Here is a 25,821-nt window from a genome sequence, read left to right as displayed (position 1 = left end):
ATGCATCAAGGTTCTTTTCAGTAAAAAAAAAGCATGGAAAAAGTGACATGGCGGTGGGTAAACGGTGCATTCTCATGTGAACGTTCATGGGAGAGGAGTAGGCATATGCAATGGTAGATGGCAGTTTTAAAAATGGTCCTTCCATCCGCGAGGTGTCCCGGTGCGCATGCACCCAGTCCCAAATTTGGCGGTTGAATCTTGCTAGGCAGCTCCAAATCATGGGCCTAATAAATGACACTTCCAAAATATGCAAATTTCATGGTTAAAAAAAAAAAGTAAATGTCTATCCTCGGGTTGAATAACAATCATTACGTATCGTTTGTTTAAAATTGCTGAATTTATTTACCCATATTTTTTCAATGCATAAATACATAAGATAATAATGATAATGGTTACATATTCTTTAGTCCGAGACAGCGACGACAACACCTGTTCAGAGCAACAAAAACAACAAGCCCATATCCCCCCACTTTCCATACGAGCCTAAAAAGCCAAAAAATCAATAATCACGAGGGCGAATGTCAAGCGTCACATCGACAACTCTGGAAGGAGACCAACAGTGGAGGAGGTGGAGGAGAAAAAAAAATACAGAACCCACTACAATAAAGGAAGGAAAAAAAAAGCATGTGCAGATAGATAAGAACGATGTAGCCCGATTAAACCAAAACTACGTATCAACGTCGATTATGCGCAAGAATGTGCGCAGCACGGTGAAGGAGGAGAGGGCAAGTGAAATAACAGGGACAAATAGAAAGACGGGAAGATAAAAGGAGCAAAAGTGAAAAAGAGAAAACAGAGGGACCCGAGGAGGAGATTGTGAGGGGATAAACTGTAGCTCTTTGTCACAACACGATGGCGCTGGTTAAGCATTGATATATATTTACGCGTGCCACTCTCATCCCTACCCAGATGCCTACCATCAAACACAATCAAGAGACCCTTCCCTCCCTTTCCCCTTATGCTTAGCCTTTTACATTGGATTATACATACTTTATTGATGTATGACATATACACAGGTAAAGGGTATAGCAAGGTATAACGAGATGGACGAGTGGCCATGGCCGTCGGAGGGGTGGGCAATAAGGGGGAGAGAGAGTCGAGAGTGATCTTACATACTCGGCTGCTTGAAATTTTTAACTCGAGTGAGCAAAGTCTCTCCCCTTTCCTCATCCCTCTTCACTTCCACTACTTCACTTGATCCGTGGCCCCCTCATCTCTTTAATCCATGGCCAATGGTCGATGGTGGTTGGCGGCTCGAGTTCTCTCCTTCCTTCTCCCATCGTATTTATTCGTAGGGGATTTTTTGACAAGTACTGTGCGCGCGTATTTTCCAGCAGCCGTCATCGGTATTACGGACACAGCCGGATTTGTACGAACTCTCTCCCTCCCCCTCCGTCCGCCCCCCTCATCAACACACACTATTTTAAATGAACTCAACGTGTATACATGAAACTACAGCAGTATATCCCCCTATTACGTCGTCATTATAAAAAAAAATATATCGCCTTTGTATTAGTGAACACCAGTGACTCTACTATGCCTCGGCTAGTGCTACTGTCCCGCGCCTGCTTTTACTACATCATCCTTTCTCTCTCTATTTCCCTCTATTTCACTCTATCACTCCCTTCCTCCATCGGCTCCATCTCGTTTACTGTTTTTTTACCTCCTTTTATTTTCATGTCGGGTGGTGGAATAAACTTGTGTGTGCGTTTCGTTTCATCAGTGCGTTGTTAGTTGTGTTGTGTGTGCGCGCCTATCCTTAACATTCTCGACCTCAAGTAAATATCGAAAGGCGTATATTACCGAGTGAAAAAAAAGGCATTCATACATATGCAGTTTCATGTGGAATTGAGTGAAGATATAGTGAAATGATGATGAGGAACAGCCAATGTTGGTTAATATTTTGGATTACCGTGTAATAGAGCGGTTTGTGGATGCCCGCTGGTGAGTCTCTGGGCTATTTTTTTTTGGCGTTTGTAACAAAATGGGAAGGTCCAAGTTTCCCGGCAAGCCGCCTAAGACGGTAACAAGAAAGCGAATCAAAGTTCTTGGTAGGCCTGATACTGCTCATACTACTGATTCAGTCACCTTTGCCGAAAACATTTACTATGGACTTTCCCTGGTGAATGAAACACTTGGTGACAATGAGAAGGTGAGCATGTTTTTTTCTCTTTTTTTTTTCTTTATATCATCGTGTGTGTGTATTTTTTTGTTCGTCGTCCATTGTTGTTTAAGCGTCCCACAGCCGGTTCAATCAATCCGAGCGTCTCTCCACTTTGATATCTTTTTTTGTTTTCTATACTTTATCACTTTGTCGCTATATGGACACATTGTTATAGCGACTCGTTGTGAGACGCGCACAATTGTGAAGCGGTCGAGAAGAATCTTTTGCTCCAATGAAGGTTAGACTTGTGTGAGAGACCTTGGGCTGCTGACGAATCTGCGATGATGCCTTCGTTCTACCTTTCTGATTATTTTTTTTTTCTTCGAGCACTCCCGATTGCAGCGGTTTATATCTTTACGAAGAATGGCTGATTTTTTTTTCAAGTCTCCAATAAACATTTGGAGATGTTGAATCCATGACCATAACCTCTGTAAATTTGTGTTTGGTTGACAGAAGAATTGAGATACTTTTAATATTCAGCCCTGGATTCATCTCTGGTCCTGCACTGAAATCTACTCACTACTTTGCATGTTTCAAGAGGAGATAATTATTATCTCTATTTTTCTAACTCATTTATTCAAAAGTCAATTTCTGGCAGTCATGTTCGCGGCAAAACTCAATTTTCATACATTAATATCTGTCAAATGACTGAATCAAAAATTTTCAATAAAATTTGTTTCATTAGCGAAAAATGTTGAAATATTTTCCGGCATTTTTCAAAGTGATTTTTCGATTATCCAAAGTAGAAGAGGGATTCAAATGATAACGTTAAAAATCAGGTGACAAGAGGGAGTTAAAGTAATAATAATATTAATAGAGTAATGTCAAGTGATTTTTGCATAACTAGAATTGTCATAGTGGTTGAAAGGTGATAGGACTTATGGATAATGTTCTTTTTCAGGAACCTCCATTCCACGGCTTCAGTAGCAAAGAGGCAAAACTATCAGTCTCATATATAAAAACTAAACACCGAGATGATGACCAAAATGTGGAGAGAAATTCCGACAAGATTCAAGTGGACTCCCAAAGTCATCCACAACAGTCTGAAAATAACACAGTGGAGACTGATGAGAATTCATCGAATAAAGATGTCCCGCAGGGTAGTATAGAATCAGCTGGTAAGAATGACGATGAAGAGGTAAAAAATAAACCGAACAAGCCAAAAGTATGTAAACGTGTTAGATTCAAAACTGTCGCTGGTACGCCAGTACTAAAATCAGTCAACAATATCTTGGATCGTCATCAAAGAACACGTCAGTTACGAAATAGTACAGCGAAGCGGTTATTACAAAGAGCAAAATTCAATATCGGTACGAATAATCGTGGTAACTGTGTGACACCGAGCGATAAAACCAGCAATGTGAGAAAATTCATTCTACCGATGCGAAGTGCACACTCGTCGAGGGTAATAAAGCCAAATAAGAGATTCATCGAGGAATTGGAAGAGCGTACCAATCCTGACAACGATAATGACAGCAAAAATCCGAAAAAAGTTAAAGTTATGGCTGAAAAAATGAATAACACTGAGAATATTGATAAAACACGTAAAGAGATTAAACAAACGAAACATAAATGGCGAAAGAACATCACCAATGTGCACATTAGTAATTCAAAAAGCGTTGAAGACACGCAAACGCAAAAGGAGAGAAAAACTCATAACTCCAGTAAAATCAAAATTACCTTGAATCAAACGACTCAAGATGATAAGCAATTATTGGTTCCTGGAAAAGCTCTTCCTGATTCAGATGTTCCATTTGTTGAGTCTTCCAGGATTCAAACGAGATCAGGTGCCCAGAGTGAAACATTGGGGCTGCAAAATTATTCCGAAACGTCACAAACATCGAACATAAGCCCCGATGATTCCAGCATAAATCCGGGAATAATGACGGCGGAGGAATCTGAAGAGGTGGAAGAACGAAATGATGATGAGTTTGATTCTGATAGTGAATTATCAGAGCGTGGAAGTGATCAGAGTAATCACAGTGAGGATGAGCAGTCTGAATGGACTGGAATGAAGTTGGATGGTGGCAAAGTGATCCTACGTAAAGCAAGACTGAAATTGGATAATAAAAATTCTGGTGGAACCGAGGGTCCATTCTCTGTGACAAATCCCCAAAATGTTCCGGCTAATCAGACAAATCCAGGAATAACTGGTACTGTGAAATGTGGAGTCTGTGGTGCAGTTAGGTTCTATCGTTTCGTTAAGCAGGCTCGAAAATTTGGCATTCACAGCTGTGAATCCTGCAGAAAATTTATAAGCAAAATAATCAAGAGACAAGCTTGTGCAAATGCTAGTAACAAGCCTTTGCCTATTCTCCAGTGTCATAAGGGTGACGGTTTGTGTTTGGTACCACCAGTGGTACGTAGCCAGCAGTGGAACTTGATGAGATGTGTTTACAAAGCTAGATGTCCAGCTTGTTGGTTGAAAATGTGTCTCAAATGCTATCACATTCCAACAACGTTGAAAGCTGGACTCAATGCACTCCTTCCACCTTTGATGAGAGACCCAGTGATATCTCTGGGTACACTCGGTCAGGATGATAATGACGTCTTGGGACAAAAGACAATTGGATCAATGAGTTGGCCATCAGAGGACAGCCTCGAGAAGAATCTCTTCAAGTCTGCCATGAGTTGGAACGGAATTGATATTTCAAAAGAGGGTATTGGGGATGGAAATTCAACGAAGAAAGAAGAAAAATTCCATTCTCTCACAATAGTCTCAACCGAGAAAAAGAGAAAAAAAGATAATCGAATAAAAGTGAGGAAGAAAGTAAAGAATCCGGTTGTTCCACTTCCAAGTGCTGGTGTTGCCACTCAGGGTTCTCAAGTCCCAGTTGTCAGGCAGAGAATTGATCTTAAGGGTCCCAGAGTGAAACACGTGTGCAGAAGTGCTAGTGTTGCTCTAGGTCAACCTATAGCAACATTTCCGGCTAACGATGGCAAAGACGAGACCGATGCCAACAAGATCGTTCCAAAAACTTACAGAGATGAGGATAAATCAGACAAACGAGAGGAAATCACTAAACAGTCACAGAAGGCTAATCAAGAAAATAATGCCAATTCTAATCATAATGTGCAGCACTCGAACACAAAAAGGAATAAAAATCAACAAAGTATTTTGGCACCGAACCATCAAGTAGTAAGTATCATCGCTCACATTTATCTTGTGATATTTTTAGATATTATTTGTTATTTTTGGTTAAACAGGTGCGGGCATTACCAAAACCAGCAGTCAATACTGCTCATACAATATCGATAGATTTTTGGGAGCAGTATGATCCAGCTGAAGTTGGTGCCAAAGGCTTTGCACTCATTGGATCCGAGGACTTTCACATTCCTGCTATTTGTTTTCTCTGTGGAAGTGCTGGAAAAGAGCCAGTGAGTATTTAATAACAATTATATGCTATAGAAAGTGGTTGAAAAACATTCCACCAGTTGACGCTATTTTTTTCTGTAATCGAGTGAAATGAGTAGAAGTAATGGGGTACTCCATTCACTTTTTCAATAATCCTTACTTCAACTATCAAGATTTGGTAAAACATCGAAATCAATTCAATCAATGATTTTTTTTTTGTATTTCAAATGGAACAATTTGAAAAAGAAAACGAAAAAAAAGGGTCTAATTTTTTTGATTTACAGTTGATACATTGCCAGTGCTGTTGTGAGCCATACCATGCTTTTTGTCTCGAGCCCAGTGAGTGGAATGCCTGTGCCCAACCGAACTGGTGTTGTCCACGATGTACAATCTGTCAAACTTGTCACTTGCGCGTGGGTCCCAAACTATCGTGCATTAGATGTCGCCAGTCATTTCATCATGCTTGTCTATCAAAATCAGGGGTCAATGCAAGGTTGTATAGTCCAGATACACCTTATGTCTGTCAGAGTTGTGTAAAATGCAAGAGCTGCGGTAGCGAAGGTGTGAATCTCTACGTCGGCAATCTTCCATTATGTTCCATGTGCTTCAAGCTAAGACAACGCGGAAACTACTGTCCCCTGTGCCAACGTTGCTACAACAAGAATGACTTTGACTCGAAGATGATGGAGTGCAATGAGTGCTCGTGCTGGGTGCACGCTAGATGTGAGGGGCTATCCGATGAATTTTACCAAGTACTCAGTTATCTACCTGATTCCATAGAATTCACCTGCAGTCAGTGCTCTCCAAATCCCAATTCTGTTTGGAGAAATGCCATTGAGAGTGAACTCAAAGCAGGATTTATTTCTGTGATTAAGGCACTGAGTAAAAACCGTAAAATGTGCGCAGCATTGAAATGGAGTCCTCGAAAAGAATGTCTGTGCAAAGTCGCAGCTAGTGCTAGGAGACTCGATTTTTCCGATGACAAATATACCGGTGAATATGCTGATGATCCTGAGGAGTCTGACAAACCATCAGACACAATTGTAGATTCCAAAATTGATCCGTTGAGTAGGTTTGATTTTGAAATCGAGGATCAACCCATCGATCTTCCTCGAAGAGGCCTTCGAAGGCTCAAGCAAAGGTTTCATCTGAAAGAGTGTTCAGTTAGAGTGAAGAACTGCATTGTACTCAAGGACAATCAAGAGGACACTTCCAGTCAGGAGTCATCAAGTACAGGTGAGAATCAAGAATGTCACTGCTCAGAACAACAGATCTTAGCGAGACCATCGCCAACTTTGATATCAGTCAAGAGGAAAGTTAATGGGAATGAGTACAGATCTTTGCTGCAATTTCACTGTGACATGGAGCACGTGGTAAACCGAGCTAGCGCAGATAATCTCATTGAGTCTTATCATAAATCCCTCCAAGAAGTTTTTCCCTGGTTCGATCCAAAACGATCGAAGATCAGTTCCTCTGGAAGTGGACTGTCGACACCATCGAAAGATCCATCCATGTGTCTGGACTCTCCAATATGCCCTAAACTTGATGACTCTATTTTGGAGACTTGGAAGGAGGAAGTGCTAAAAGCTCCAAAGGCTATAGCAGCAAAGACTGGCAATCTTTACAGCAATATTGTAGTTGAGGACACTAGATGTTGTGCACTGTGTAAAAGTTTGGGTGATGGACAGGGAACAAGGGAGGGAAGACTTTTGTATTGCGGACAGAATGAGTGGGTTCACTCCAATTGTGCTCTCTGGTCCAACGAGGTTTTCGAGGAGATCGATGGCTCTCTACAGAACGTTCACAATGCCATATCCAGAGGAAGACAGATAAGGTGCTCAGAGTGTGGAAAAAAAGGTGCAAGTATCGGATGTTGCGCCAAAAATTGCTCCACAACTTATCACTTTCCATGTGCCAGGAATGCTGGTCTTGGATTCAACGATGACAAAACCATATTCTGTACATCACATTTGAGTAATTGTATTACCAAAACTCCCCATAATAACGATGATTTTGAGTTGAAAAGACTGGTCTATGTAGAGATAGACAGGAAAAAGAAAAAGTTTGTTGATCCCAATCACGTGAGAGTTATGATTGGATCACTGATGATCGATTGTTTGGGAATAATTGTTCCTGAATTTTCAGACAGCCCAGAAAAAATTCTTCCAACCAATTACAAATGCTCCAGGTTATATTGGTCGACAGTTAATCCAATGAAAATCGTCAAGTACTATATCAGAACTTATGTTCAACATTGCACCACTGAAGTAACACATGATGCTGAACATAATGTAACGATTGATCATTCCAAGGAATTGGAGAGAGAGGAGAGACAGAAATTGGAACAATTAGTGGTGAAACAAACACTAGATGCTGTTATTGATTCGGTTTACAATAAAGAGGTTGATGAGAATCTTGCAGAGCAAAACAACACTGATCTTCTTCCTCCTGAGATAACAGATGTTATTTTTCAAGATTTACCGCATGATTTATTGGATGGAATATCCATGCAGGATATTTTTCCAAAAATGAGTTATGAGGATTTTTTGGCCATGGACATGAGAAATGATGGGGTATTTGGCAATGATTTACTCAAAGATGATATACTTTCCTCTGATGTCGATGAAATAATAAAACCATCTGAGAATAAAGTGGCCAAAGTCGACCCAACAATATCAGAATTGTCTCAGAACGATCTCTGGTTGCATCTGGGGACCAAAGGATGTGTCCAAGAGTTTATGGATGATGTATTGAATTCAAAAGGGCCGAAAATGGGTGGAAGAGAACTGAAGAGATCCAAGTCTGAGGTAATTGGCAATAATCCGTTGTTGGTTGGAGGACAAAGGCATCATCAGAGATCCTGTAGTTTGACTTGGAGCTGTAAACTAGATGGGACTTATGGGCCAACAATGAAAAGAAGAAAGATTCCCAGACCTGCGCCAGCATCCAGAGCAGTTGGTGAAACGAATTTAACGGTAATGGAGCCGCCGAATGACAGAACATCAGTATTTCACGAGTTGAGAATTCCAGAGAGCATCATGCTGACCGTTGGAAGAGCAAATACTCCGAGTATAATAGGAGAGAACAACAAGGATCACAAAAGACTTCTCTGGCATACGAGGCAACAACCAAGAATTGTTCAAGTTGATGGTCCAGCTGATGCTGGCAGCGCCAGTGAATGCAGCTCTCCAGAATATAATATTGAAGATAGAATTCCACAGATAGATGGTACCAATGATGAAACATCATCGGATAACACTTCGTGGTTCTCTTTCAGGGACAAAATGACTTCTACTTGTCCAGCTTTTTCTCAGAATTATTCCAACCAGAATAAACTTGGAGATCTCTTCCACGATGAAAGCAGTAATGAGAGCTTTAAAATTCCTCAATTGGACGGTGCAGACGATGTCTCCAGTGATGATGAGCCTTCCCAGAACCATCAGCAGCCACTAGAACCTTGTACTCCAATTGCACACATTGGAGATGGTCCAGTAACGTGCAAAAGATGTCAGTGCACTTACAGAACTCAGGACAGTTACAATCGTCACCTAATGACCTGTGATATTGTCACAATGAGTGATAGTGACTCAGAGACAATTGATCATAACAAAGGTTCATCACCAAATTCACGATTCTCCGACAGTGTTGAATCGATGTCCCCTCAGTTCATTACAATGTCACCTTCAGAGGGTCATACAATGACCTCAGAATACCCTGACATGCAAGTGACTTCGCCACTGGAGGCATCAGTACCTTCACCCCACCCAGCCATTCAAATTGAACCAATAGCACAGGCCTTGATCACACCTCAAATGCATACGCATTCAACTGTTGAAACTCTTCACCAAACAGTATTAACGTCCAACGAAGTAATTGTTCAGACCCAGTATACTAGGACAACTACAACCCTGCCGAATTCCGCAGTATTACCACAAGATAACATGGTACAGATAACAGAGGTGACAGACCTTACTACACCAGATGAAAGAACTTTACCACATCTACCACCTGGAATAGCTGATACTATTGCCAATTCTCAATCCTTGTCGCCAAGGGATTCATCGATGTCAACGTGTGGAATTGCTGATGGTGCTCAAATTAATCTCCAATCACCGAAAACAACAAAGCCCAAATCGCCGAGAACTCCTAAGCCCAGAACCAAACTGATAAAGCCCCAGATAATGAGGAATTCAATTCCTCAACAAGTTGCACCAGTTCGCTACCAAACTGTTCCGAGTGCAACTCCAGTTCTCCAACTACAACAAACTCAAAGGCCAACCCCTCCAACTGTGATACTTCAACAAGTACCAGGTTCTGGGTTAATGTCATACGTTGAAACTCTACAGCAACAATCGGGCCAGAATGTTCAGTACATAACAGCCATTGGAGGTCAAGAAGCAAGTTACAAGCCACAATTTATAACAACCAATCAACTGGTTCCTGGCACCTACATTCAAGCGGGTTCAGACAATTTATTAGCACTTCAAAACGGTGGAATATCAGTTCTCCCTGGTGTGCAACTAGCTCAACCTCAGCCAACAGTTCTAGGAACTATAATACAACAACAACCGAGTACCATTCAGTGTGGAGTCATTTCCTCGGAACAACTTGTCCTAAGTTCAACACCAACACTAGAAATGTTCACAGACTCTACAGGTAGCATGTTCGTCTCGAGTCAGCCCATGTACTATGGTCTGGAGACGATAGTCAGCAATACTGTTATGTCATCAAGTCAATTTATGGCAGCAGGAGCTGTTCCTCAGGTGCTAGCAAGCAGTTACCAGACAACCACCCAGGTATTTCAAGCATCAAAATTAATGGAGCCACTAGTAGACGTCCAGGCTGTTCCTAATGTATCGAACGTGACAGGAGTTCAGACTGTTCAAAGCATTCCGGCAGTCTCCAATATTCGAGGTGGTTACGTTGTCGTAAATCCTAACACTCCAGAGACCATCCCACCTCCTCAGATCAGTGTACCTTCAAGCCTGTCATCGACTCATCCTCAATCACACGAGCAAGTGACACCCTTTATCCGACCAGCGGACACTCCTCATTGTCCATTGACTGCACCAGTCATCGAGCCGGTTCGACCTGTACCAGCCCCAGCCCCTGCTCCAGTTCCAGCCCCAACCCCAGCCCCAGCCCCAGCCCCAGAGATACGTCCTGTACAACAGCCTCCATTCATCGCTCAAACATCAACAGTACCATCACAACCACGTCCAACAGTGAATACAATGCAACAGGCTCTATCAACAATACCTCGAGTCGCCGTTCGACCCAGTCCTATCTCTCACACTGTGACGCAATCGAATCATGGCCAATGGAAGATTCCAGAGCCCCTCTACGCCGCCGAGCAAACTATTACCAACACTTCACGACCCTACCTCGACTCTAAGCACGTGTCTGAAAATACAAGCATGATAAAATCCAGTATATCATCGAAAATATCGCCTCTCTCTAACCACTCTATCACGCAGAGGGATATTCACATGAATCGATTGAATCTTGATGTTAATAGTATTCACAGTGATATCTACAACACTGACACTACAATTACGAATAATGATAGTACAATCAATTCAGTCATCTCAAGTCATGCACTTAGAAGCAATCCTGTTACACCTCCTACACGGCCAATGAATAGGGTTTTGCCTATGCAAGCAACAATACCTAAACAGGAGATTATTAAACCAGTGGAGAAACCTGAAGTGATTGTTGCGGAGCCAACGAAACCCGTGCCTAAATCAGCCGAGGAAACGGTGACATTGGAGATTGTTAAACTGGGTGATTGTGATGCTGTCGAGAAACTCTTTCCTCTTGAAAAACCATCACTCATCAGTGACGATCTCTTTGAGAAGCCACCCATTCAGGAGGATGTACAACAAAATGAAATTAGTGAAAGGAATTTGGTGGTGATTGAAGAAAAGGTGGTTGAAGAGACGCCGGAAAAATTGGTGACGCAATTACCCCAGAAAATACCGGAGCTAGTGAAGATTGATAAAGAAGAAGAGCAGATTGAAGTGAAATCAGGGAAAATTGAGGAGTCCAAGGAAAATTTTAAAGTGGAGATTGACGAGGATAAATTGAAAAATGCATCTTTGAAGATTGTTCTTCAGAAACAACTGCAGGACGGTTCATATAAAATTAGTCACAACATGAAGTCGACGTCACAGAGCAGGGCTACACCAAAGATCACATCAGTCGAGATACTTCCGTCCAAACAACCGCCACAGATAGCATCCCTCCAATTATTACCCATTAAAACATTTACATTGAAAACTAATAAGATTGAAGAGAAGCCCAAATTGGTGAGCAAAAATTCAAATTTGCCAGAGCCTAAGCTACCTCCAGTGGCGGTGAAAAAACCGAGATTCATTGCGAAGAATACAAAATCAAGTCCAATTGATTCACCAACAGTTAATAATAATACTCAGAAGAAGAATGGTCCGACTTTGATGTATGAGATTAAATCTCAGGATGGCTTCACTCACACAGCATCTTCGATGACTGAAGTTTGGGACACTGTTTTTCAGGCTGTTCAACTGGCCCGAAAGGCTCATAATCTTCCACCAATTACCCACAATCCTCTCACGGAACATCTCGGTCTCGATAACAATGCCACTGTTTACCTCGTTGAACAATTGCCTGGGGTCAACCGATGCACCAAGTACAAACCAAGATTTCATAATTTATCACCACCTGCAGTACTGAATGAAGATTTACTCGTTGAGTCTAACAGTGGTGCTGCACGAGCTGAGCCTTTCAAGGGGCGAAAAGTTCACGACATATTCAGCTGGCTGGCATCCACTCATAGACAGCAGCCAAAAATGATAGCCATTTCTGAGAATGAAATGAGAAAAGCTGCTAGCACAAATCTACCAATGGCTATGAGATTCCGAATATTGAAGGAAACGTCCAAAGAATCTGTGGGCGTTTATCATTCTCATATTCACGGAAGGGGATTGTTCAGCTTGAGAGATATTGAGGCTGGGGAAATGGTTATTGAATATGCTGGAGAGGTAATCATTTATATAATTGATTGAGCCAATAATTTTCATGTTTTATCGCCTTGTCTCATAGAATATTCAATTTATAGGTAATTAGAGCATCTCTGACTGACAAACGAGAGAAATATTATGACAGTAAACACATCGGCTGTTACATGTTCAAAATAGACGACCATGTAGTGGTTGATGCAACTATGAAAGGCAATGCCGCTAGATTTATAAATCACTCCTGCGAGGTACGTATGCTAACCGTTTCAATTATCGTATATTTTTCAAAAAAATTAGATTGAATGATTAGAATTAACCGCTAAAACAAATTCATTAACTTTTACAGCCAAATTGCTACTCGCGGGTGGTTGATATACTGGGTAAGAAACACATATTGATATTTGCACTGCGACGCATTGCGCAAGGAGAAGAATTAACTTACGACTACAAATTTCCGTTTGAAGATATTAAAATACCGTGCACTTGCGGATCCCGCAGGTGTCGCAAATATCTGAATTGAGGCTTTATAAATGGAACTTGCCGAGATTTAAAATATTGTATTATACATCTCTTATGATTTTTTTATCAGTTTTACTGATTTTTATTGGATTGAACAAACTCTTCGAGTAAGAGGCATAGTCTTTTTATTTTTCTTCAACAACTTTTTGTGTATATCTTTTAAAATCCGCTAATTGAATCCATATTCCCGAGTGAAGAATCTTTAAAATATTGATAAGTTCTTGTATAATATAGTGTAAGGTGCAGAAAAACTTTATTAAAAGTTAAGCGTAGAATTAATAGACGCTATAAGAATGAAATGTATTGAATAATGAGGGAGCGATAGAAGGTGGGAGGAGGGATTAATGGACTGTCCGCAGGAATAGCATTGATTAAGATATTTACACGTGAGATCGATACTTCAGCTGAAAAAGGGAGAAAGCAATATTCGCCTTTCTTTTATAATATATTTATATGATATGATATGTATACATGGATACATATACATATACATCGTTAAGTCTAATGGTCATTTTTTGATTGATGAAAAATTATACGGTGCATAGTGAAAGTGGGCATTTCAATCAATTATTTTCTTATTCTTCAATTGGAGTAGTAAATTGTTGGAACGTTATGCATTATTGTGCTTCCACTCCATTTGAATCATGTCTTTTTTGAGATACTTTTATCCTACATTTTTTATCATTATGATCTTTCAAATGCAAATTCATCTTTCTGTTAATCGTGCATATCAGTTTAAAATAGTAGTAATGACAGTTTGACGTCGCGAGCCATTGGCTTGTTGCCTTTTGACAAGCGACGCAGGCCTTATAATATTGGAGATACTGTTCCGTTATTTCCATGATTTTATTTCCCAGTAAACGACTCCGTTGCAGCATTACAGCTCGTTTTATCTATATGCAAATTTTTCAAATTATTCCAACAATTGATAAATTAATTCTTCGTAATACTGAGAAGATAACAATAAATCTAACACGCTTGAAACTTACTCTAGGTTTTATGCGATTTTGCCTTGAATTCGTAGTTCATCTGAAAGCTGAACCTCGATAGGAATAATAATACAGCTTATTTTAACTATTTTCTGAAATAATGAATATGATGCTAAAGTTCATTGGAATGAGAGAATATAAAGCTGTACTCAATTATATCGCTGTATTTTCCATAGAAAGAAAAATCGAAAAAAAAAAAAGTGACAACTGAGTATCGTGACAGAAGGGGGTGGATAAGTATATTGATAAAGGACGATCAATATCTGCCGAGGTAGACGTCCCTTAAATTTCTGGTGCTCCATTAGACACCGTCAAGTGCACTTTTCATGATTTAATAAGAAAAAAATGGCCTAGAATGAAAGAAGTGTGAAGTATTTCCTTATGAGAAAGAGTGGAATAAAAATGAGGCAAGAAGTATTAACAATTAATTGGAACAGAAAAAAAAAGAAAAAAATCAACAATATGTATTGTGGAAAAGAATCGTTAAACGAAGACTTTATTGCAAATTTATTTAATTAACGAAATAATATAAAGGGATAAATGATGGCAGGAACATTATTTCTAAGACGCACGTCTCAATCGACGATGGCAGAAAGGAAGTTAAATAAAAGAAAGGATACAATTTTTTAATCGGCCTGGTTGGGTACAAAATGAACGTGATGAATTGTCGTCAAAACGAAGAGGAAGAAATAGAAACTTGTTCTGGTCAAAAGAAATTGCCATTTTTAGGTATTTTCATTTCTTTCTCCAATTTTTCTCTTTTCTCATTTTAACTAAAATAATAATCCATAGTAAGTATAGAAAGAGCAAATGAATATTGTTAATACAATAATGATCAATTTCAAACTGTAAAAATCACGATTAATGATGAAGAAGGAAGAAAAATTGTGGGTAGTAATTTTATGTAAAAAGCAATGTTAGATATTTTATTGATATTTATTGAATATAAAATGGAGGAAAGTGAGGAAGAGAAAAAAAAAGTACCAACTGAATTTTAAGATGAAAGAATGAGCGCATGGGGAATTCTAAGTCTCATTATTATACATAGAAAATATATGTTCTTTTATCGTTTAAATTTGAATAATCAGAAAAATAAGAGTTCATATTTCCTATTTGAAGATTTCAAGTCAGAAACATGACAAGACTCATAGCAACAAATCCTCCAGCTTTATCATTCATTGATAGTATTTCACCTGCTGCATTCATCACTAATTATCTTGGAAATAAATAACGCGGGAGAAATAAACAAAAACAGAATTCTACACGCATCGGAAATTCACCGCGTCACTTGTGTACTTTGTGCTTAGCACGGCTTAATATCTTTTTTTTTCTTTGCTCTTCTCGTTTTAATGAACTTTTATAATAAAAAAGTAATACATAAGTGTGAGAAAAATGAATAAAAATTATAAAAATCCTTTTCGAAATGTGAAGAAAAATTATCCAACGTTTTGAATAGATTGTAAAATATTTGATAGAGAAAAAAAAAAGCATAAGCGTATTAACAAGAGATGAAAAAAAAATTTAAATCGTCTGTGATTATCGGTCATAAAAATCTTTAGCTCGAGATATATTTTTTAGAAAATTAACAAAATTTATTATATACCCCTATTATTGATACGATATTGGACCCATCGTGCGCTACGTATTCAAATTGAGGAGAAAAAAAAAACACGAGTTAATGACAAATTATGATTGAAATATTCAAATAAAAAATGATAAATTTTGTGAACAAGAGAGATACGAGTGAAAAATATACGAGTTACGAGATCAATGGCTGTTTGTATAATAATCAGTGCTTTGAATGAATAGTTCCGAGGAATTTATAAATTCATTTTTCAAAGGCCAATCATTTAAAAGCAATCGACTTCATTAATTTTTCTTTCTCCAAACCCATGCAAATTATCTACGCCAGCTGACGAAAATCATAATTGTTAAACAACAAGCAGAATAGTGTAATTAATCAATGAGAAAAATATGAGAATTTTGAGATGACAAAAACATTACAGTAGAAAACTATTGAATAATCGCATTGCATTAGCCTGAAAGATATTATGCGTTCCGCATTAGCAATACATTTAGCCGCTTTCATCACACCGAGACATGTTTACACGAAAAACTCACAACATTCTAATTAAATGTTTTGTTACAATAATAAAAAGCCACAAATGGAATATATATATATGAAAAAAAAAGCAACAACCTATTTTTTTCAACCCCCACTCAATCTCAATCATCAGTCTTCATTGATGATCACTCTTTATTTAGTGACTCATGAAATAATTTTTTTCCTCACTTCTAATAATAATACCATTTCATGTGCATCGTGTGCTATCTCGTGAAGTTAAAGTCGGACGTGGATTATCGCATCAGTCGCGAGAAAAAAGGAATAAGAAGAAATAAATGCGGAGGAAGAGAGGCATCCTTGCTATCACATTTGTGTTTGAAATATCAACACTTAATAATTAGTTCTAGCATAAGCACAGAGTCTTATTTCTCTTTTTCACTCAGCTTATTATGCCCATTCCCGCAGTAGTGCCAAGTGTTCTCATGTTGTAATTAGTTGTACTACCGCATTATGTTGCGAAAAAAAAAAAAGAAAATGCGAATCAAACAATAAAAACAAATACACATTGCAAATTGGCTCATTTGTGTGAGTGAAATATGATATTACAGTAATCAAACGTACGTCCTTTTCTCACCGCACTAGAAAAATGAATAATACTTTTGACTCATTGCTAAACTTCATCGTTTTAATTTCATTTTGTAACGGACAGTTAATTTTCTTGATACTTGTGGGAGTTAAATATTACTATTTTGTTACTATTTAATTGCATATCAAACGAAAAACTGATACTTATTCGTCGTGTATTGATCTTTTACTTCAGTGGGATAGTATCAGTGACTGTAAAAAGTCTTCCATTTTCCGATACTTCACGCAGATCTGTCTGTTTAATATCATTAATTCTGCATTCTCATTGGAGTTGGTCCCATTAACATTATCTAGAGAACATGAGTCAGTCTAGGATATAACTGCAGTTATTTCAATTATTCAACGAATCTTGAGTTTAATCAAACAGGAAGATCGTAATATTTAAAACTCCCGAATAATAACTCGAATAATAAATTACAAAACAAACGATAAAAAGTCATTCACTTTTTTGATTATCGATAATTTTAATAGCGTATGGAATGTAACCGAAATTTATTGATCATTGATATTTCAAGAAGATACACGATAAAAGATGTGATTGAAAATTATTTGTTGAATTATTCAAATTTTCAAATGACAAATGGCATTCAATTGTGAGTCCCAAAATAAATTTTTCAAAGAACTTTCCATCACCTAGGTAAATTAGATGAAGTGTTTAATTTTTAGGAGGTTCAAGAAAAAATGTCCAACTTATTGATGACGAAATAGATAAATACTGAGAAAATTTAACTAGTTTCGTAAACACAGGATCTGCAGGATTGACTGATGAAGCCATGAATTGAACCTGTACTCCTCCCCATCGTTGATTTTTTCGTTTTCCCCAAAAAGATTGACTGATGATGACTGACGTTACTGATGATTACACACAAACAACAAAGAGTCAACATTGGGTATGTATGGTGAATGTGCGGTGACTAGTGGAGGACCTGTACAACGGTGTTAATCGCGCTCAAGGACGTCGTATGTAATTGGGATAGGTCGGCTCGTAGTGGTGTAAATATCGTGAAATATGGTAGAACGTTGGAATATTTGATTACAGTGGTGGTAGTTGATAGCGGAGTAGAGTAGAAAGAGAAAGGTAGATGGTGTTGGAGAGGGAGAAAGAGGTTTGAGAGATTTGATAGTGGTGGGATAGGTGTATGCGTTGAAACGTTTTCATTTTCAGTAAATGGCGCCTGAGCCGGGAGACGCGCGTTTACTGCTCGCAACTGTCGATACATTTTAATAATCTCCCCCTGAAACCTTAGACTCATATGAGTCATTAATAATTACCCACATTCAATATCATTAAAAATTTTCTACCGCTTCATGTTTCATTGATGCTCCAAGACGTGTGCAGTGATGTGTCTCGTGCGGGGGAAAAAAATATTTGATGTGTGATTCACGTAAAGTTTTGCCAATTATTTAATTTCGTTTTACTCTATGATATCGGTGAAGTTTTAAAACTCGGTGAGTAGAAAAGTGATGAGCATCAAGAAGGAATAATCCTTGCGCTTGCAATACGATCACAGCGCCACAATTGAGTTTAGCGAATATATTTCAGGATAAATCCGGCAAAACGCCTGCGCTCTTTGTTTCCAAGTGCACACATATACGAGAATTTCAACGAACTGCTCAGTGCATATATGAGTTATAAGCGCCGCCACTCACAGTCAAAGGTAAAATTTCAGGGACGCACGTTCTGCTCAATATGCCACTGCATTTTTTCATCGGTTTCAGTCATCTACCAAATATCAAATCCACATTACATCTCACATCTCTTTTCTCTTTTCCCATTTGTATTTAGTGATTTATTTATTTAGTGATTTATTTAAAAAGACAAAACATTCGGGTTACATACACTGAAGCAGGGGGCATCGGTGAAAATGCAATTAGAGTCGAAACGCTTGGCTAATGAACGAAACGAAATGAATTCAAAGTGGTGTAGTAAGCGAACGTAAATAGCTAGTTTACACTCGTCACGGGCTTCATGTGCCCTGCAGTTTCTCAATGCTCACTCGTTTCAAATAATTTTATTTTCAAATGATTGTCCATTTCCGTTATTGAAACCATTTATCCAGATTATCTTCGTATTAAATTAAGTTAACTGTAGAATGAGAATTTACGTTAATTTCGTATTACTTTTGGTGAGCGTTAAATTTGTAAATGTCTGCTTCTGACATTTCTATTGAATTCAAACTTTCTCAATTCAGACTATTTTCGCCTGAAATTTTCGTACAACGTGCCTGCAGACAAATCGCCGATTTATTTTCAGTGTCTAGACTCGAATGAGGTATTTTCCAAGAGAGCTTTGACTGATATGCATGCAACACTGTAAAGATATCAAACAGTGTGATTAACGTCCCCACGCGATCACGTTGCGTGCCTACCAAGCGATGTTCATTCAATTATTCCTCCTATCCGTCTCTTCACTTCGATTTTTCTTGGTTTCCTCCTACTTTTCATTCTCCCTCTCATTTTTATTCTTCATTAATATATCAGCTTGATAAATTAAAAGGGATAAAATAATAATAAAATCGATTTTCCTGGTAAAAGGTGCGATTTCCACTTATTTTTTGCTCCATTTTAAAAAACACTAAAAAAACTTATCGTACTACTTACTACTATACGTCAACGCCAAATTGATCGAGATCATCATCCGCGTTTCTCATCTTTTTTATGAAAAACAAACGATCATTAATTCCTTAATCACTGCATTAAGTATTTCATAGGAGTCGTAAATGTGTATAAAAAAATATATTGGGCGCAATGAGGAAAAAAAGAAATTGTGTATAAGAGTCATTTTCAATTTTTGGAAATTGTTGAGTGAAGAGGGTTTTTTAAACAAATAAAAGACTATTGCATATACACTGAATAAAAAAAATTGATCGGAATGACGTATTTCGTTAAGTTCTGTGGTATATGTTTATGGCAAACAGAAGCCGGAAGTTAATAACTGAGACCCTTGAGACGACCGCCATGACGGTCGAAATGAAAAAAAAAGAAAAGAAAAGAAAAAGGAAGAAATTTGGTGGGATGTCGTTGACCAGACGTTCGTATTCCAGAATCGAATAACATTGAAGTGAAAGAAACCTGTTTCCAATACCTATATACCTAACTCATGGCAACACTTTTTCGGGATGGATTTCAAATTTTCTTTTTACTCTGTATTATAAAGTTGAGTTTTATTTTTAGATCATGTGGTTCGAGGAATTGCGAGAGTCATTGTGAAAATTTCTCTAATGCTTTATTCGTTCATTCAAATATTTGACAAGTTAGTAGAGTAATGTTTTATTTCAATTGCAGTTAGCGCATTCACCTCTAGTGATGAATTTAAAAAAAAATAAACAAACAATTAAATTCGTTAGTGCACAATCGAGGATATCAACAGAATTGTTCTTGAAGTGAAGTAGAGAGAGGAAAACCTTGTACATAGACTCAAATGTAATGAGGGAATTATTTGCACATAAGAAGGGTGAATACATATGAGAGGCGTTGTTTCATGAGATGCGCAACGGCTCGGGAATAAAAGTCCATGAGATCGTGATTCTATATTGAAACAAAAGAACTTTCCCTGGTGCAGGTCACCGAGCGAAACTCACCATTTCCATCCCTCTTTTACACATTTTTCTTAACAAATATGGAGACTCACTACACCGTGTATGTTAACTTCAATGCAATATTCATGCAATATACAGACTTGTAACGATCCAGCCATGACGCTTATTTCTAATTATGAAACTCTGACATTTGGAATCTATTTGCAGAATGATTTTTACTAGCGCTGAGGGATTCTATCATTGAACAATTATAAAATTGTAATGATAAATTTGTTGAAACTTCACTGTCAAGAAGTCAAAAAGTGTGAAAAAAAATTACTTTCCCACCGATTGATCAAATTGACTAATAACTGACTCCCTTACGTATTCCATTAATTCCCGTGATTATTAATTATTTACCATTATTCCCTCGTTTTAATAGACTCACTGGAAAAAAAATTATTTCCTCAACTATATATTAACTATGAGAAAATATATTTGGCATCAGCATATGTAAAAGGAAGTATTTGTACATATTTACTTGTGGTAAGTGAATATATTTGGCAAAAGATGTATCTTTTCTCAGTGGGGACAAGTGACTTTATCAAAAATAAAATCCAACACTACACGTTGAACATTTTATGAGGGAGAGATGAAGGGGAAAATGGTGGTGTGAATAAATGAAAAGATGGAATAGAATGGTGTGCGCATTGTCTTCGACACTTCCACACGTGCCCAGATACTCTCATCCTGAAATCCATGAAATCAGTTTGTTGCTACCCGCTGTTGCTGCACTCTACTCGCTTCATTCATCCACTCAACAACTCAACTCTATTCTTCAGTTATGCATCCCATCTCTATTTATCATCCAAACATTGATCGATTAGCCAATTATCGGGATATGCGGTACCATATCGGCCAAGCAGCCATTAAGAATCTCATTCTAATCATCTCGAGACCACCATATGCAATATCATTTTCCCCCATTTTCCCCCATTTTTCCACGTTCTCAATTCTCTTTCTCAGGTTTACAAAGCAGATAATTCCGTCATGCAATTAAAATCCTTCGCGATAATTTTAAATTATTTTGAATTTCTTCCGAAGAATTATTACAAACTTGATTTAACTGAGGAATCTCCACTCTCTTAAACAAAAGGAAAAATAGCATTTAATCCATCAATGTTTCCTAAATCCGTAAGCATAAAAAATTGGTGAATTTTGTAATCGAAGAAAATTTTAAAATCCACGTATCTGTTTTAGTCACACAATTTTATCAAGATATTATGGAATAAAACATATGATTTCACGAGATGGAACAAGTAACTATACATTGCGAACGTGAAATCTGGTCAGATTAGTCATCTAAATGGTATGAGTAAGTGAGATGAACGCACTGTGTGTTCGGTGCATGTGTACCCACATATACACCCATACAAATGTGTATGTGTGTGTATGAGACATTGAGAGACAGAGAGAGAACAATTACAAAGGGTACAATACCGCAACGAGAGTCCTCGTGTTAAAATTATTTACGTAAATTGTTAGAAACCCACGGAAGGATCTCATCTGTTTTTCTTAGTTACAGAAATCAAAATATTTTCCAGAAATTCTGAGGAAAATTGTCACAATTCAGGGAACCTCAATTCGCTGTCATCACGGAAAAATGACAAAAATATTTACCTAAATTACACACGTGGTAACAATAACCTTGAATTATCGATACGATCTGGGTATGACCGGCTGTATCCGGGCCGAATAATTCTGTAGATATAACGGCAGATATCAAGTGTTGATATGTAAATGAACGGTAAAAAATATGAATAATTTTTAAGGTATATTTGTTCATGTTTGAACACTGCTCCATTTTAGCCTTCAACTACATTCTATCAGCTTGTGTTATCAGGCAAGAGTACGACATGCAGATATCGAAGTTTTACTGACAGTAACTGTTGTTTCATCGTGCTTACAAATAGGTTTATTAAAATGTCGTTATTTCATTTAATCCAATATCTCAAATTCTGAACATTTTCACAGATATTCTAATGACTGATGAGGTAATGTTCTCCATGATCTCGTAATCCTATTCTAAAATTGTATATGGGAATAAAAATTCGATTAGTAACCACTCGCCGTCAGTTACATTGTGCAGTGTAACACCTCCGCCATTATTGACACTAAAAATTTATGAACCTCAAAACAACTTTAATTGCGAAATTATGATCTATAAAATTTAAACGGGTAAAATATTCACCACCACACAAATTTCTATATTTTTAATTGATATTTACTGATCTGTCTATGTTTGGATGAAAGCTGGATTTTAAGATGAACAATTTTCATCTCTGAAATATTTATTGTCTTCATAAAAGACTTCAATTAAGATAACCAAGTGACAATTCGTTGAAAAATACTTTTGAAAATCTACCAAGTCACGTATAGATAAACTGCAAATAATCATTCACGTAATATTCCTCATGGTTTTGTCGGATTGTGGTATTAAGTAAGCAAACACATCGTTAACTTTCAGAAATTATTTTCATTTTAAATATCTCTAAGACTTGACAGACAGAAGGCACCTCACAGAATGAATATTTACAAGAGACTAAAAAGGTATTACAAGTCAGACCCTGTAGCCCCGGAGATGGCAATATAATTTTCACCCCTTGAACTATTTCCCTTTTCCTTTGTCTAACCCTTTCTGGTCACCACATGTCCGAATATCCAAATATTATACAAACTAAGGAATGACTGTGGGCATTTCCCATGATTTTATAACCACGGAAAATCCCGAAGAAATCCGGCTATAAACTATCCTTACTTAAATGAGAACTTAAAACTCGGAAAGAATGAATTATGTACCTGCAGGAATCCCCGAAAACCAACAGATTTCCTTCCATATCCAGTCACTCATGCATATTATAAAATTTTCAAAGTAATTCCAATAACTCACGGAACTGAGTAACAAGGTTGCACTCTACAGAGAGTTAGTAAATCGAATGCAGTTGAAGTGTCTCCAAATGGTAATCAGTGGAAATTGAAGTAGCTTCTTTCAATCTCCTGTCGAATACCGTGGTAACGGAGGCAACCTAAAGAGAAGAGCAAGAGCTAAGAGAAGAAGAGAGACAGAGAGCTGATGATAATTAAGTTAAGCAAGATTATAGCAATTCATATTGGGATGAACACCCAGAGGCAGAAATTTCTGTGAGGCGTTTATATGTCACATGGAAACTGAGATATTTATGAAATCTAATATGTGATGGCTGTCACTTCAGGGTTCAGGTATATGCCATCCATAGTACAGAGTCTCTCCTCATTTATCAATAATAGTCCATTAGCTGCATTCTCGATTTAGTATAACCTGTCTCTAGATCAGAATATTTCAACCTTATAGAATTTGAATGTCAAGATTACTTAAAGTTTTCTCTCATGTGCATCGTTCGCTGTAACAATTTCTCTTCAATTCTCGTGGATTTATTCTAGAAGAAACGTGGATTCAGAGAGACGAGGAGACGACGACACCGGGTCTCGACGATCGATATGATGAATGCCAAACGTGAGATGTTATTTTAACCACCTAGGAATGGAGGCGCGCATTGCGCGCCCAATCACGGTTGCATGATGTCAATATTTCAATGATTATTCCCATTTTCTCTAAACTCATTTCAAACCCATAATTTAGTAATTCACTTCTGTGTATTCTAAATAATTCATTTCTTTTTTATAAATGGAAGTATTCGGAAGGCAACCAATGAGGTCAGATGAGGGCCAAGATGTAGAGTGTGAGGATAGATTTATTACAGATTCATATAACTCCTTCCAATTGATCTATAAATTATCCCTATCCGAGTAGAAATAAAGAAGCTTAAATAAATAAATTATCTCTGCACTCACTTTATCTACAATAATAAAATTTCTCAGGGGATGAAGTTTGCGCCAAGCGAATCTCTACATAACTTGTCTTTTATCACCAAGCAATTAAATCATGAGTAATTTTTTGGTCTTCTCGGGAAAGTACGTTACATGAAATTTACTTGGCAAACGTAATTACTCCTCAAACAGGACGAATCAGCATTCGGGGAAATCCTGAAAAGATTTCTTTGATTGTGAAGTAAAATAAGTATAAACATACAACACGTGTGATTCTCGATTTAATGCACGCCCGTGCCCATCACAATGATTATCCTAGCTTTGTTATATTCTATGAATTTTCCGAGAAATGAATCTCGTACGTATACGATTCACATTTTCACCCACACACCGTGGCGATAAGACTTCTCTGATTCCTCTCCATCTGCATCTCCATTTTGCAATGCCCGTCTTTCGTTGGACGTATAAAATACCTTTTGTTTCTCGATGAAATATTTCATTTTAAGTCGTGCAGTGCCGCAGAAATATGAGAATACTCCTTTTTCAGTACCTTTATCATCATTCTTCCTCATCTTCATAGATGTGGTATTCCACGTTAATTCGATTTCACCAAGAGAAAAAACACATTAAATGATGATAAAGTCTTGAAATAAATGCCCCATCCAATAACGGTATTCAGCAATGAACAAAAAACCGGTGTCATTTAACTTGCATCTTCCTTTTTCTTGTTTAAACAAAGAACTAAAGTTATTAGAATTATGCCCCATTATGATTTTTTTACTTGTTTCATTTTGTTCCATCAGCCCCTAAGTAATCATCATAACGATATTAAATGGAGGCGCGTGCAGCACGCGTGGTTCATTTCGCTCGTGTGTACATTCGTGTAAATGTATCTATTCTGCCATTAGTGTTGAGTGTATACAGTCTCGCTACTCCCTATGATTTCAATAGAATTCACCTTCCCCTACTACCGAGGACATTTACGTATAATTGTAAGTGAGTGTACCTTTCTCAAAATTTTTCGGTGCTACCGGGCATGAGAATATTCTAGTCTTATGTCCTGTTTCACTTCAGAATTCCAATTCACTTCAAATTTGCAATGAAAATCTCCAGTTGTCGGGAATTTGCACGGCAAAATAAAATCCACAGCAGAGATCGTTCTCCAGTTTTTGCTATTGCTGAAAATCTCTATTTTACGGTGTAGCAATGAAGTAATGCGTGAAAAAAGCCAATTGGAGAGATGAAAAAGTAAAACAGACAAATTCTCCCCTTAACTGAAAAAAAAAGAAAACTTTTGTAAATTGATTTCTCCTTATATTAGAGTAACACTCCATTATTTTCTAGAAAATTCTCGTAAACTAGAAAATTTCATAAATTTTTTCAATTCCTCACGTCTCTCGTACTTACTCCCTTAAAGTGAACTATGAAAAAAAAAACATGGTTCACTGACAGCTAGTTTTTGTCGAAACATCATTTTCTCATATTCCGCCATCTCTGGTCTGTCGTTTTTTAGAAAATGAATGGTGGAGTCCCAGGGGTATGAAATGATTCAGTCAATAGAATAACTAGGAATAAGACGTGTAGTATGCGCACGAGAGTGCGCCGCCATTAATAGGCACATTCCCCCGGAAGTTTTCGACGACGCGATTTCGCCCTCAGCAACATCGTTTCCTCTCCCCTTCCTTTTTTTATTTCTCCTTTTAC

The 25,821-nt window shown here is 37.7% G+C and overlaps 1 protein-coding gene across 1 annotated transcript; it reads left to right on the top strand.

Annotated features, from left to right (window-relative positions):
* Positions 1 to 264: 264 nt before the first annotated feature.
* trx (trithorax) lies at positions 265 to 14,468 on the top strand. The gene is made up of 6 exons (XM_011300007.1): positions 265 to 2,152; positions 3,066 to 5,303; positions 5,372 to 5,542; positions 5,804 to 12,538; positions 12,616 to 12,762; positions 12,861 to 14,468. The coding sequence occupies exons 1-6, from the start codon at positions 1,985 to 1,987 to the stop codon at positions 13,032 to 13,034; spliced, it is 9,633 nt and encodes a 3,210-aa protein (XP_011298309.1). The 5' UTR covers positions 265 to 1,984; the 3' UTR covers positions 13,035 to 14,468.
* Positions 14,469 to 25,821: the final 11,353 nt, after the last annotated feature.

The sequence above is a fragment of the Fopius arisanus genome, unplaced genomic scaffold, assembly GCF_000806365.1.
Source record: "Fopius arisanus strain USDA-PBARC FA_bdor unplaced genomic scaffold, ASM80636v1 scaffold00016, whole genome shotgun sequence".
NCBI classification, from domain to species: domain Eukaryota; kingdom Metazoa; phylum Arthropoda; class Insecta; order Hymenoptera; family Braconidae; genus Fopius; species Fopius arisanus.
Note: the sequence above shows the minus strand (reverse complement) of the source record. Positions and strands in the feature narration are given on the sequence as shown.

Excerpts from the sequence above, each read along its gene's own strand:
- trx (XM_011300007.1), top strand. The coding sequence starts at position 1,985 with ATGGGAAGGTCCAAGTTTCCCGGCAAGCCGCCTAAGACGGTAACAAGA. Across the intron at positions 2,153-3,065 it reads CACTTGGTGACAATGAGAAG|GAACCTCCATTCCACGGCTT; the intron begins GTGAGCATGTTT and ends GTTCTTTTTCAG. Across the intron at positions 12,539-12,615 it reads TTATTGAATATGCTGGAGAG|GTAATTAGAGCATCTCTGAC; the intron begins GTAATCATTTAT and ends TTCAATTTATAG.